Consider the following 15,567-nt stretch of genomic DNA (forward strand, 5'->3'; position numbering starts at 1 on the left):
AGGAACTGGCTTTAACATAATCATGAATCGTAAATTATGAAGAAAATATGATTGTAAGATATAAGAGAGAAAGTCACGATGAATAATTCAAATAATAATGCTAAAAAACTTATTGCCTGTATGGCGGGAAAATGCCATGAAATCAGAGAAAACAAACATTTAATTTACACCAAATCCATTTTATGTTGAATATGTTCTGGTTGATATTTTAGTCTTAGAAACATGACTTTTTTTCATAGGTTGTTATTGGCTTTGAACAAGCAGTCAGTAACTACGAGTACTCTCAGATTTGTACTTCATGTCTCTTTGATATTGGGATTTTTAAGTACGCATCCACGTCCACTCTTTGTTTTTGATATATGTTTTTTTATTTGTATCCATCTGAGGAGTTAATCATTTTTTTAAAGATTGCAATCATTTCATATTGATATAGCATGCTAACATCAAAAAGGCATGCTTTTCAGTTCAAATTCCTTCTTGGTGAATTGAGATACTCTAAGACTTGGTGATTTTTTTGGTTTTGCATCATTTACTGAATATGTAAGAGTACGGGCGAACCTATTGTCTGTTAGTGTTAACAATATTTATTGTTTTGATTCATTATTTAAAAACAGCATGCCTTTTGTATACAAAACAGTTTCATAACTGTTTATACATGTGTTATAACTTAATAAAAAATCCAATAGTTACTGTATAATTATGAAACACTGTCAAGCAAACGATGTCCGCAACAAAAGTTTGGAAACATGCGGTATATGTACTTTAATCATGTAAAGTGATTTGTTTAGGTAGTAAAAACTACTTTTATTTCAATATTTGTCAAGAACTTGTGATTTTTTCCATTTATACCAGAACAATAACTATTCACTGAGCAATCAAATTAACAAATATTTCTTCAAATATCAACAGAGCTTTATTTAGTTGTTAAAATAAAGAGTATGCTTTTAAATTCCAAAATTTTCACTTAGTCAAGTACTGTGTGTACATTGTATAAACAAATGTATAAAAAGAGCCAGTTGTATAACATCTAATTTGTTGTCTAAACAAATGTATCAAACAATAGTTCAATTATTCAGTAGATAGAAGCACCTATTTTACCGATACTGTCATTGAATAACCACACTAGGTTAAAATAAAGGTACAAATGTATATATGTTAGGACTTAGAGATGAGAGGACCTAGTAGTTGATCATTTGTTTCTTCTTGCTAACGTTATGGTGCAGAAAAATATCATTTTCATCATATTATTTGGAACTTTTAAAAGTGAGTATTGTTGCGGCGGAACATTGTTTTTTTCTACCATTATTTTGTACAATTTAATTAGGCCGTTAGTTCTTTCGTTTGCATTGTGTTACATTTGTCATTTCGGTGCTTATTAAAGCTGACTGTGTGGATGAACTTTGTTCATTGTTAAAGGCGTACGATGACCTAGTTGGTACTTTCTGTGTCATTTGGTCTCTCGTGAAGAATTGTCTCAATGACAATCATGCCATATTTTTTATTTTTATATGTCATCTTATTTAATATCTTTATGGATATATTTTGATAGTATGTAAACGTCATGTGACAGACCCAACAACAAAATGAAACAACCAAAATGACACTCAGAGATCAGCATCTGACCTTATTTGTGTATATACAAGAGATACAGAACATACTTAAGAAATAATCAAGCTCACAAGTTGAAAACTAACTGACTGTGTCATGACTTTACGAAACACATCATAGAAAGCTAAAGACTAAGCCACATGAACTCACATACAACATCTTCAGTGATCTCATTTGCCCTTAGATTCAGCAGATCCTGCTCCACATGTCATATGTCTCTCTTTGTAACCTATGATCCATTTCATACACACAAAAACAAGGGGGAATTATCTTGCTTTCAATTCTAAATATCACTCCATATTGATTATCGGAGATAAAGAAAGGAGTAGTTGTAGCTTTACATACGTAAAATGTTAATTAGGTCTTTCCACTTTTCTGTGGAAAGACCTATTGTTTTTCTTCTGATTTTTTTTTTCTTCCGCCAAATTTTGTTCTTGCGATAAACATTTGTTTCGCAATATGTCGCTTAGATATTTGGTATATGATATCGAACAGTTTATGCGCTTTTGAAATTTACCCTGCGTAACCGAATACTTTTCTTTGTAGGAGTTATCTCCCCAAACACTGTTTTCCTTGTGTCCACAACTCCTTCGAAACCGTAAAAGATTACAACAAATTCATTTTATAAAATTGCTCGTTATATCCCTCGCATGATTTGTCCAATTTCAACCGAAGCAATATGAACGCTCCATATGAGAGTTATTTCCCTTTTTGTATTTGAAATTTTGAAATGTATTTTAAACTGGAACACCATGAGTGATAGAGACCTAGGATCTTTTGATTTGAGTTTCTTGGTCCAAAAAAATGAAAATTAGGTCAAGGTCAAAGGTCAAGGTCATATTCTAATTTTTGAATTCATCTTATTTTCACTCATTTTCATTAACCTTATAAGATATCGACAAATTATTTTGTATAAATTGTTAGTTGCGACATGTGGTAACTAAATAATTTTAGTTGAAAGGGTGCGTACACAATGAAATGGAATTTTAGCCCCTATCATATCTTAAATTATGTTTAAAGTGATATAACTTATTAACCATACATATTAGAGACTAGGGTCTTTTGATTTGAAATCCTCAGTTTGTGACCTTGAAATTGAGGTCAAGGTCATAGGTTAATTTGACGTTCTAGATTTTGACCTTTGCTTTTAATTCATATCTATACACCATAAAGCCATATGAACTGACATTTTAGACCGATGTTTTATATTTTAATATCAAAATAGATATTAACTGGTGGAAAGACCTTCAATCGTTCTCTGAACAATTGGTTTTTAATTATCTTTTGTATTCTTTAAAGAGCTTATCCGTCTGCTTAATACTTATAGATATATATTGCAATGTTAAATAATATATTCAATTTATAATTCAGTTTCATTACAGTTTCATGACATACACATATCTGAATAATTTGTATTAACGAAATACATGATATAAAATAAAGCAGAGAGATTAGAAGGTAGTGCCCGTGGGTTTCTTTTCCTTTTTTCATCCCATGATTGTTTTTATTTATTTACAAGATTGATCGTTTATATAAATATACAGTGTTAATTTCCATTGTTTAACCCAAGCGTACATTTTAGATAAATAAATTGAATGAAAACTACGGTTCTTAATTTGTGCATTGGAATTAAAAATTCGATATGCATCATTACTTTCTTTTGTTTACAACTCTGTCTTGTATTGTTCTGGTCGTACTATTTCAAATATTCAATTTCATGACTGTATCATGTGTATCCATAAGTTTACCATAGTACTATCATATGGTTGGGTTAAAAATTAATGGTAAACCCTTAGGCTAGTTTTTACTGTTTTAATGTATAATCTTACCGTTTTAATTTCTTGACATAACTGCACGACTCGATTCTCAATTATATGTGTTAAGATAATCGTTGCAAAGAATCCTGCTCAAACTTTAGTGAAAGACGGGGTTAATCTTGCTTTGTTGCGAAAGTTTATATTCTTTGTTGAAGGCAATTGTAGTGACCTGCAATACAAGTTCCATTCAATTGAGTTTAGTTATTATATGTCTTGTGTTTCTGTCTCTGCCCTAGGTTTTCTATATGAGTCTATTGGCACGAGAAACTTCATGTGAGCTTGACCTTTGCCCTCAATGTAAAACTTGTATATTTTGTTTGAATTAAATGGAGAATTAACTGTATGATTGGCATTCGTACCATATCTTCTAAGATATATTAGATACATAAGATATATTGTTAGTTTAGTGTACCACAATGACCCTTTTATCAAAATCCTTTTTTTTCACAAGAATCTCTTGACCAGACTATGACTTTTTGACTCTTGACCTTTGCATATTGGATGTGGCTCTTGGTATGATTACCTTGACGTCAAGTCAGGAGTCTCTGGTTTTTGTTAGTCTTGTATATTTTTAATTGTAAGTTGATTTTATAATTTGAAGTTTGAACTGGTACACATTTTGTTAAGGGCCATCTGAAGCCCGCCTCTGGAAGAGGGATTTTCTCGATTTGTTGAAGATATAAAAAAGAAGATGTGGTATGGTTGCCAATGAGACAACTACCAACAAAAGACCAAAATGACACAGACTTTAACAACTATAGGTCACCGTACGGCCTTCAACAATGAGCAAAGCCCATACCGCATAGTCAGCTATGAGGACTCATAAATGGCCTTTGACTGCTTTCTGCTCTTTTGACATTGTTACTGTCTCTTTTACACATTCCACATTTCCATTCTCAATTATTTAGAATGTTTGGTTCAGATGAAACTAAATCCTTTAATTTCCGTGAATATCAAGTAAGAAAAATTACTGCTTCAGTAGCATCATGTTCTGCCACCTGTGATAGATAATGCAAAATGTTTCAATCATTTTACCTTAGATTTCATTTCATGGACATGTAGGTATGGATAGTCTGCTTTTGCATCATAAAAATTCACACAGAAGGTATACGCATATCAATAAACTGAACTCAATGCTAAGAACCATTAAAGTACACTTAGACAGAGAGCTCAATCTAGTGAAACACTTTGTTAAGTTGGTCACATTTAACTTGATATCACTGTCTGTTACCAAACTGCACCGAGATCCTGAAAAAAAATGTGCAAGTTCAGTTTATTTAAAAAAGAATTCAATGGAAGAAAATAAGCTGATTACTGAAATAAATGTAGAATATGTCTATTAATCACAGATGCCCCTGCTTGTGAAAAAAATGAGTAAACTTCCACATATAGATGCAGGATTCGCGTAATTTTGACCGTTTTGTGACCATAAGCATTGTGAATAAGTTTCAAAACATTTGGCTGAGGCAAATTTAAGTAAAAGAACGGAAACAATAGATTTAGCAGTTTTCCTATCTCAAGGCTCCGGGTTGACATTTGTATCATTGGTACTCGTACCACAACTTTTTACATATAAAAAAACATGAACAGTGACGCCATCGTGACCCAATATTGAGCTTCACAGATCTGTGTTATGGGGTAATGTGAATCGCGTATAAGGTTCATAACATTTGATTGAGTTAGACTTATTTAAAACAAAGGAATCGAAAGAGTCAGCACTTCTTATATTTTTTAAAGGGACATGATAACTCTTGAACGGTAAATGTGACACTTAAAAATTTCAAATTTGATTTGGTGTTGAGGTGGGGATCCCGCTGACATGTTCAAACCCGCCTTATTCGGTATGTATGTGCTTGTGGTAAGTCAGGAGCCTGTAATTAAATGAATGTCGTTTTTTATGTGTTACATACTTGTTTTTCGTTCATTTTTTGTACATAAATTTGGTCGTTTATTTTCCCGTTTGAATACTGTTTTACAATGTCATTTCAGTGCCTTTTATTGCTGACTATATGCGGTATTGACTGCTCATTGTTGAAAGCTGCATATGACCCATAGTTGTTAGTGTTTGTGTGATCTGGTCTTTTGTGGAGAGTTCTTATTGGCACTCATGCCACATACGGGGGAGGGTTGGGATCCCGCTAACATTTTTAACCCCGCCTTATTTTATATGCACGTGCTTATTTTGTTTTTCGTTTATTTTTTGTACATAACTTATACCGTTTGTTTTCTTGTTTGAATTGTTTTACATTGTCATGTCGGTGCCTTTAAAAGCTGACTTTGCGGTATGAACCTTGCCCATTGTTGAAGACCGTGTTGGTGACCTAGGCTACATTGTATAATTGTTAATTTCTGTGTCATTTAGTCTCTTGTGGAGAGTTCTCATTGGCACTCATGCATCAGCTCCTTTTATATAATGTGTTTAGGTTTTGAAGTATTTGATTGAGGCAAACTAAAGTAAGAAGAGCAGAACCCGTTTTTATGGGACATTCGGGACAGACGGACTAGTGTAACTCTTTATGTTCCTAAATCATGGCACCAACACAGACATTCTTACTATTGTGCTGGTGATACACATCCCACTAGCACTGTCATTAACACATGTAAAATTAATTTTATTATAAAAATAATATTCATTCAATCTTAATCTTGATTTCTTTATTTTTGACCGAATGATTATATGCATGCCCTTCACAACGACTGAATGAGTATCAAATTTGACAAATTTATTGTACATAATTATACATTTTATTATATTTATAACTTTTTTTCCAACTAATTAAAGCTTACCAACTTATTGATCATAACTTTCCTTTATATGTCTTTTAACATTCTGTTTTGAACAAAAAGATTTCTAACATATACTTCACATGTATTTCTTTCAAATCTGACATTATTAAAAATCCATTAAATAAAATTCAGTCAAACTTGATAATAAATGTGCAATCAAATATATATGCAAGTCGTCAACTGGTCAAGTGACTAGATGCACATATCGTTAGCCATATAAACAATATGTCCTAATTGGGTGGTTTTAAAACTTCTAGCATAGGTGGATCCAGGGGGCGCCCCCAAACCCTTTGTGGGGGAAATTTGGTTGATTATATAGGGAATTATTGAAGCATGAATGAAGCGGGCCCCCTTAGGAAAAGTTCTGGATCCGCCACTGTCTAGACATATTTACGTAAATAAGGGATGAGTAAAGGAAAAAAAAGAAAACAGCATGACTGAATTAAATAAAAAGATGTTCGATGTACTGTATACTTCGGTTTGTTTTAAAAATATATACGATGCTTTATTTTTATCTAGTTTTCTTATCAAAATAATTAAAATGAGAAGATAAATACCTTATAGCTTCCTTTACCGTCGATGCTAAAATGTTTAATGTTATAAAATAATTTTAGCGTCTTTGACCTACTTTACCTTTTTATTCGGAGACTTGCGGTTATCTTCTGTTATGTTCAACGGGAACATTAGAATGATCTAGAATAGAACCAAGATGGAACCAAGAGCGGATCCAGGGGGGGGGGGGGGGGGTCCTTCGTGGGAAAAATTTGGTTGATTATATAGGAAATCATTGAAGCATGACTGAAGCGGGCCCCCCTTAGGAAAAGTTCTGGATCCGCCACTGTCTAGACATATTTACGTAAATAAGGGATGAGTAAAGGGGGAAAAAAAGAAAACAAAATGACTGAATTAAATAAAAGGATGTTCGATATACTGTATACTTCGGTTTGTTTTAAAAATCTTTACGATGCTTTATTTTTATCTAGTTTCCTTATCAAAATAATTAAAATGAGAAGATAAATACCTTATAGTTTCCTTTACCGTCGATGCTAAAATGTTTAATGTTATAAAATAATTTTAGCGTCTTTGACCTACTTTACCTTTTTATTCGGAGACTTGCGGTTATCTTCTGTTATGTTCAACGGGAACATTAGAATGTTCTAGAATAGAACCCAGATGGAACCAAGAAGTTGGGTTGCCTTAACCAAACAACCCGGATGTTGAACCAGTTACCATGGTTTCGAACCAAAGAACCAAGGTTCAGAACCAGAAAACCCAGATGGAACCAAGGTTTAGAACCAGAGTGCCCGGATATAACCTAATTGCATTCGGAATTCTCATGACTTTTTATACCTTCAATGTATTTTCCAAATCATTTATTTATTTAGTATATTTATATATAATATAATATATATTCAATCCTAGTATATATATTTGATTATTTAACAAATACACATAAATAATAAATATGAAACATAATAATTGTATTGTTTTCCATTGTAGGTGGAACTATTGGTCATAATTTCACTGTGTGCACTTGGCCCAACAATGTTTATAAAATAATGAATACTATACCAATAACACACACCAACTACACGTCCTTCATTTTTTCTGTCAGATCATGTGACGAAGTCAGACTAATTTTCTCAACCAATACCACTACACTACGTCCAAGTTATCATATTGTTATCGGACGCGTACTATGGGATGGATCCGTAGTTTCTCGTATAACAAGATGTTACACTTTAGTCTGGTCAGAATGTGAAAAAACCGAAATCAGTTCTACTAACATCTTAAGTTGTAACGAAGAAAGAATTTTCTGGATTTCATGGAATAACATTGTAATGGTTGGAACAGGAGAGATTGAAGGCACTAGTGTTTTGATGACAGCAGAGTACAAAAGCGACATACCTATAGATTTAATAGGATTAGAATCGGAGTCTGCGAACAACATAACGTGGAGTATAAAACTAGGTAAAGATGTCTTTCAATGGTGTGATGTTTCAGGATGGTTGAAGGTTGGCGCCTATTTAAACATCTAAACCCGCAGCATTTGTTTGCACCTGTCCTAAGTCAGGAACCTGATGTTCAGTGGTTGTTGTTTTTTGATGTGGTTCATAAATGTTTTTTATTTTTATATGGTTCATAAGTGTTTCTTATTTTTATATGGTTCATAAGTGTTTCTTGTTTAATATAGATTAGACTGTTGGTTTTCCTGTCTGAATAGTTTTCCACTAGTCATAATTGGTGGCCGTTATAACTTGTAGTTCTGTGTGAGCCAAGGCTCCGTATTGAAGTCAGTAAATGTTATATCTAAGTATAAAACTCTGATCATTTCTGTTCGTCTGATTTGTAATTTCCATATTGTGTTCTATTGAGAATTGTACTTGATGCACATAATTGTTTCTTTTTAACGATTGTGTCCAATTCACGATTGTATCCTATTCATGAGTGTATTCGATACACTATTTTATCCTATTCACGATTGTATCCTAGTCATGAGTGTATTCGATTCACGATTTTATCATATTCACGATTGTATCCTATGACACGATTGCATCTTATTCACGATTGTATCCTATTAACGATTGTAATCGATTCACGATTTTATCCTATTCACGATTATATCCTATTCACGATTGTATCCTATTCATGAGTGTATTCGATTCACGGTATTATCTGATTCACGATTGTATCATCTTCACGATTGCATCCTATTCATGAGTGTATTCGATTCACGGTTTTATCTGATTCACGATTGTATCATCTTCACGATTGCATCCTATTCATGATTTTACCCGATTCACGATTGTATCATATTCATGATTGTATCCTATTCACGATTATATCCTATTCACGATTGTTTTCTTTTCATGATTGTATCTTCTATTCATGATTGTATACTATTAACGATTGTATTCGATTCACGATTTTAACCTATTCACGATTATATCCTATTCACAATTGTATCCTATTCGTGAGTGTATTCGATTCTCGATTTTATCCAATTCATGATTGTATCATATTCACGATTGCATCCTATTCATGATTGTATCCGATTCACGATTGTTTCCTATTCACGATTGTATCATATTCATGATTGCATTCTATTCATGAGTGTTTTCGATTCACGATTTTATCTTATTCACGATTATATCCTATTCACGATTGTATCCTATTCATGAGTGTATTCGATTTACGAATTTTTACTATTCACTATTATATCCTATTCACGGTTATATTCTATTCACGATTGTTTCCTTTTCATGATTGCATTCTATTCACGATTGTATTATATTCACGATTGCATCCTATTCATGATTGTATCCTATTCATGATTGCATCCTATTCATGATTGTATCCGATTCACGATTGTGTCCTTTTCATGATTGTATCCTATTCACGAATGTTTCATATTCACGATTGTTCCCTTTTCACGAATGTATCATATTCACGATTGTTTCCTATATATATCATATATTACATAAATGTATATGTATTTCGTTTTTATATAGATTAGACCGTTGGTTTTCCTGTTTGAATGGTTTTATATTACTAATTGTTTTGGGCCCTTTATAGCTTGCTGTTCGGTGTGAGCCAAGGCTATGTGTTGAAGGCTGTACTTTAACCTATAATGGTTTACTTTTATAAATTGTTATTTGGATGGAGAGTTGTCTCATTGGCACTCATTCCACATCTTCCTATATCTATATAATATTTAAAAAAAATATAATGCTTTAAAGACGTTTACAGAAAATGTAACCGTAAAGTAAAATGAGATTCAGTACATACAAGCAATATCATAAGCTGAAATATCTATCCCTTTAATGGAGAAAGAATAAAATATATCTTTTAACTTTACATTCCGCTATATTGATGGTTTTCTCTGCCATAATAAACTAGGTTGAACACTGCTTCAGGTATTTACTTAATTGTTGCACATATAGGTAGATATTTCACTTAGGTTTGTCACTAAAACCATTTTCTCTCATATGGAAAACCAAAACCTTTTTCAAACATTATCTATAGAAATAAATATTATATATAACTGGTCCTTGCTTTACACGTAGGATACTGCGAAAATATAAAACACCATGTAATACATAAAAAAAACTAAAATGGATCTAGTTTTAATGTAGATTACTCTGAAACTCTTGAATGAGATTTCTTACACTTCAAAAAAGATCACGTAAAACTTAAACCAATGCCGATATTTAAATCCTTTTGATATGATTTGTATTTTTAGATCAATGTCAGGTCGGTGTGTCGGAAGAGGTGATGTGTCATCCGCGAGATGATTATGCATCAACATGTAGTCAACTAACAACTGACTCCTCATCAACAAAACAAGGTACAACTGAGGCCTCCACAACAGACACCAACTTCAATTCTCCATCAACTTCGATTCAAACAACAACAAAAGGAACGACAACTGAGGCCTCCACAACGGACACCAGCTTCAATACTCCATCAACTTCGATTCAGACAACAACAAAAGGAACGACAACTGAGGCTTCCACAACGGACACCAGCTTCAATACTCCATCAACTTCGATTCAAACAACAACAAAAGGAACGACAACTGAGGCCTCCACAACAGACACCAGCTTCAATGCTCTATCAACTTCGATTCAAACAACAGCAAAAGGAACGACAACTGAGGCCTCCACAACAGACACCAGCTTCAATACTCCATCAACTTCGATTCAAACAACAACAAAAGGAAAGACAACTGAGGCCTCCACAACAGACACCAGCTTCAATACTCAATCAACTTCGATTCAAACAACAACAAAAGGAACGACAACTGAGGCCCCAACAACAGACACCAGCTTCAATACTCCATCAACTTCTATTCAAACAACAACAAAAGGAACGACAACTGAGGCCTCTACAACAGACACCAGCTTCAATACTCCATCAACTTTGATTCAATCAACAACAAAAGGAACGACAACTGAGGCCTCCACAACAGACACAAGCATCGATACTCCATCAACTTCGAATCAAAATACTACAAAAGGAACGACAACTGAGGCCTCCACAAAAGACACCAGCTTCAATACTCCATCAACTTCGATTCAAACAATAACAAAAGGAACATTGCCTGAACCCTCTACAACGGACACAAGCCTCTATACGCAATCAACTTCGACTCAATCAACAAAAGAAACCACAATTCAACCCTTTACAACAGACACAAGCTTTGAAACTCAATCAACTCCTGTTCAATCAACAAAAGATATCACAACTGACGCCTCCACAACGGACACAAACTTCAATATTCATTCAACTTCTATTCAGACAACTACAAAAGGAACTACAACTGAAGCCTCTACAACGGACACAAACTTATATACTCAGTCAACTCCTATTCAGACAACAACAAAAGAGTTCACAACTGAAGCCTCTACAACGGACACAAGCTTAAATACTCAATCAACTCCTATTCAGACAACAACAAAAGAGATCACAACTGAACTCTCCACAACGGACACAAACTTCAATACTCAATCAACATCTTTTCAAACAACAACAAAAGGAACTACATATGTCCTCTCTACAACAGACACAAGTTTAAATACTCAATCAACTCCTATTCAGACAACAACAAAAGAGATCACAACTGAAGTCTCCACAACAGACACAAACTTCAATACTCATTCAACTCCTATTCAGACGACAACAAAAGGAACTACAACTGAAGCCTCCACAACGGACACAAGCTTAAATACTCAGTCAACTCCTATTCAGACGACAACAAAAGATATCACAACTGAAGCCTCCACAACGGACACAAACTTAAATATTCAATCAACTTCGATTCAAACAACAACAAAAGGAACGACAACTGAGGCCTCTACAACAGACACAAGCATCAATACTCCATCAACTTCGATTCAAACAACTACAAAAGGAACATTGCCTGAACCCTCTACAACGGACACAAGCCTCTATACGCAATCAACTTCGATTCAATCAACAAAAGAAACCACAATTCAACCCTTTACAACAGACACAAGCTTTGAAACTCAATCAACTCCTGTTCAATCAACAACAAACGAAGGCACAGCACTACCATCCACAACGGACACAAGCTTAAATACTCAATCAACTCCTATTCAGACATCAACAAAAGATATCACAACTGAAGCCTCCACAACAGACACCAGCTTCAATACTCCATCAACTTCGATTCAAACAACAACAAAAGGAACGACAACTGAGGCCTCTACAACAGACACAAGCATCAATACTCCATCAACTTCGATTCAAACAACTACAAAAGGAACATTGCCTGAACCCTCTACAACGGACACAAGCCTCTATACGCAATCAACTTCGATTCAATCAACAAAAGAAACCACAATCCAACCCTTTACAACAGACACAAGCTTTGAAACTCAATCAACTCCTGTTCAATCAACAACAAACAAAGGCACAGCACTACCATCCACAACGGACACAAGCTTAAATACTCAATCAACTCTTATTCAGACATCAACAAAAGATATCACAACTGAAGCCTCCACAACGGACACAAACTTCAATACTCATTCAACTTCTATTCAGACAACAACAAAAGGAACTACAACTGAAGCCTCTACAACGGACACAAGCTTAAATACTCAGTCAACTCCTATTCAGACAACAACAAAAGAGATCACAACTGAAGCCTCTACAACGGACACAAGCTTAAATACTCAATCAACTCCTATTCAGACAACAACAAAAGAGATCACAACTGAAGCCTCTACAACGGACACAAGCTTAAATACTCAGTCAACTCCTATTCAGACAACAACAAAAGAGATCACAACTGAACTCTCCACAACGGACACAAACTTCAATACTCAATCAACTCCTAATCAGACAACAACAAAAGAGATCACAACTGAACTCTCCACAACGGACACAAACTTCAATACCCAATCAACATCTTTTCGAACAACAACAAAAGGAACTACATATGTACTCTCTACAACGGACACAAGTTTAAATACTCAATCAACTCCTATTCAGACAACAACAAAAGATATCACAACTGAAGCCTCCACAACGGACACAAACTTCAATACTCATTCAACTCCTATTCAGACAATGACAAAAGGAACTACAACTGAAGCCTCCACAACGGACACAAGTTTAAATACTCAATCAACTCCTATTCAGACAACAACAAAAGAGATCACAACTCAAGCTTCCACAACGGAAACAAACTTCAATACTCAATCAACATCTTTTCAAACAACAACAAAAGGAACTACTTATGTACTCTCTACAACGGACACAAGTTTAAATACTCAATCAACTCCTATTCAGACAACAACAAAAGAGATCACAACTGAAGCTTCCACAACGGAAACAAACTTCAATACTCAATCAACATCTTTTCAAACAACAACAAAAGGAACTACTTATGTACTCTCTACAACGGACACAAGTTTAAATACTCAATCAACTCATATTCAGACAACAACAAAAGAGATCACAACTGAAGCCTCCACAACGGACACAAGCTTCAATACTCAATCAACATCTTTTCAAACAACAACAAAACAAGGCACAACTAAAGCCTACACTTCAAAGACCGACTTGAAAACGCAATCAACTCATTTTCAGACAACGACAATTGATTCTGCAACAAAACAAGACACAACCGAAGCATCAACACCATACACAAGCTTTATTAGTCAACCAATACCAGGTGTGCTCTCAACGAGTCATTATAACGCAGGTAGTAGTAATATAACTACAGGCTCCAGCTGTTGGTGTCCTTGTATCCCATATAACTCAACACACGCAAATCTCGATTCTATGCAGGAATATTTGAACATTTTGAATGAAGCAATTGCTATCGATCCAAAAGAGACCAGTATGTTCAGGGCCAGGAAAGTATCAGCAAATGACGATAGAACATCTTCTAAATACATTGGGTTTGTTGGAGTTTTCGTTATGTGTTTGGTACTCGAATGTCTTTTACTTTCGGATATCTCAGGCCATTTCATTCCAACAAAGGCATCCCATTCAAAAAGTTGAAATTGACAATTGTTTTTTTTTCAATCTAGATAGTTGATACATTTTATATGTATTTAGACTTCAAATAAAAATAATGTTATGAAAAGTTTTAAGTTTCAACATTATGCAGTTTGCAATGACACGTTTTGTAAGTTCGACCTATCCAAGGAGACATAAGACAGTATGTATAGATTATTACATGGCATTTTTCATATCAGACCCTTTATCGGCCCAAGGTAATGATATTAGCCCAAGAGCCGTAGGCTCGAGGGCTAATATCATGAACGAGGGTCGATAAAGGGTCTGATATGAAAAATGACATGTAATTATCTTTTTATCATATACTTCAGCAGAAGAAATACAGACAAGAACTATTAAAATTTAATTTTGTTTGCCTTTGCACTTTCAGATAACATTTACTGCAGTACAGACAACCAAAAATAAATCTTAACTTTAATTGTTTTTATTGATATTACAAGCATTTTATTTATCTTGTCACAACATTTATCATGTTTTAGATAATATTTTCACCTTATCTATGTCTTTCAAAACATGTTTAACTTAATTCATTTTTGCTCCTCAACCATTTTGTGAAAAATCTTACCACTTGCCGTTTTCAAACAAATTTCCGGAAATCCACGAAGTTGCATGTGATAAACGTCACGGAAATTAACGGAAAGGCATGTGATAACATTCCGGAAGCAGTTAATAAAGGTACCTTTATCAGCCCGCTATGGATATTCTGAGGAATCTGGTTAATAAACCTAGTAATCCTTTTATAGCCTTTTGATATTTTCAAATGTTATTGAACTGTAAAATTTTAGTAATATTTTGTACAAGTATATGATAAATATAATTCTGTGCATGACAAAACCAGTTTGCAATGACACGTTTTGTAAGGTCAAACTATCCTAGTAGACATAAGACAGTATAATTCTGTGCATGACACAATTTACATCATGAGGGCTCTTATGGATTGATTATTACTGGACATTCTTTTTATACAGTTTAGTCTTTAATTTGTTGACGAAACGAGCGTCTAACGGGCAAAATTTTAATCGTCCCCGAGGGTATCACCAGCCCAGTAGTCAGCACTCCGGTGTTGACATGAATATCAATAATGTGGTCATTTTTATAAATTTCCTGTTTACCAAATTTTGAATTTTTCGAAAAACTAAGGATTTTCTTATCCCAGGCATAGATTACCTTAGCCGTATTTGGCACAACTTTTTGGAATTTTGGATCCTCAATGCTCTTCAACTTTGTACTTGTTTGGCTTTATGAATAGTTTGACATGAGCGTCACTTATGAGTCTTATGTAGACGAAACGCGCGTCTGG

At 34.2% G+C, this 15,567-nt stretch overlaps 1 protein-coding gene across 1 annotated transcript; it reads left to right on the plus strand.

Moving 5' to 3' along the window:
• Positions 1 to 1,175: 1,175 nt before the first annotated feature.
• Positions 1,176 to 14,371, plus strand: LOC143046465 (uncharacterized). Its single transcript, XM_076219625.1, has 3 exons — positions 1,176 to 1,263; positions 7,713 to 8,183; positions 10,456 to 14,371. Exons 1-3 carry the CDS (start codon positions 1,215 to 1,217, stop codon positions 14,247 to 14,249), a joined length of 4,314 nt encoding a protein of 1,437 aa, XP_076075740.1. The 5' UTR covers positions 1,176 to 1,214; the 3' UTR covers positions 14,250 to 14,371.
• The last annotated feature ends 1,196 nt before the right edge of the window (positions 14,372 to 15,567 follow it).

Source organism: Mytilus galloprovincialis, chromosome 9 (genome assembly GCF_965363235.1).
Source record: "Mytilus galloprovincialis chromosome 9, xbMytGall1.hap1.1, whole genome shotgun sequence".
NCBI classification, from domain to species: domain Eukaryota; kingdom Metazoa; phylum Mollusca; class Bivalvia; order Mytilida; family Mytilidae; genus Mytilus; species Mytilus galloprovincialis.

Bases quoted from the DNA above. Each gene is read 5' to 3' on its own strand.
- LOC143046465 (XM_076219625.1), top strand. From the start codon at position 1,215: ATGGTGCAGAAAAATATCATTTTCATCATATTATTTGGAACTTTTAAA. The intron at 1,264-7,712 runs GTGAGTATTGTT...TTTCCATTGTAG, and splicing joins ATTATTTGGAACTTTTAAAA to GTGGAACTATTGGTCATAAT. The intron at 8,184-10,455 runs GTAAAGATGTCT...TTGTATTTTTAG, and splicing joins AACGTGGAGTATAAAACTAG to ATCAATGTCAGGTCGGTGTG.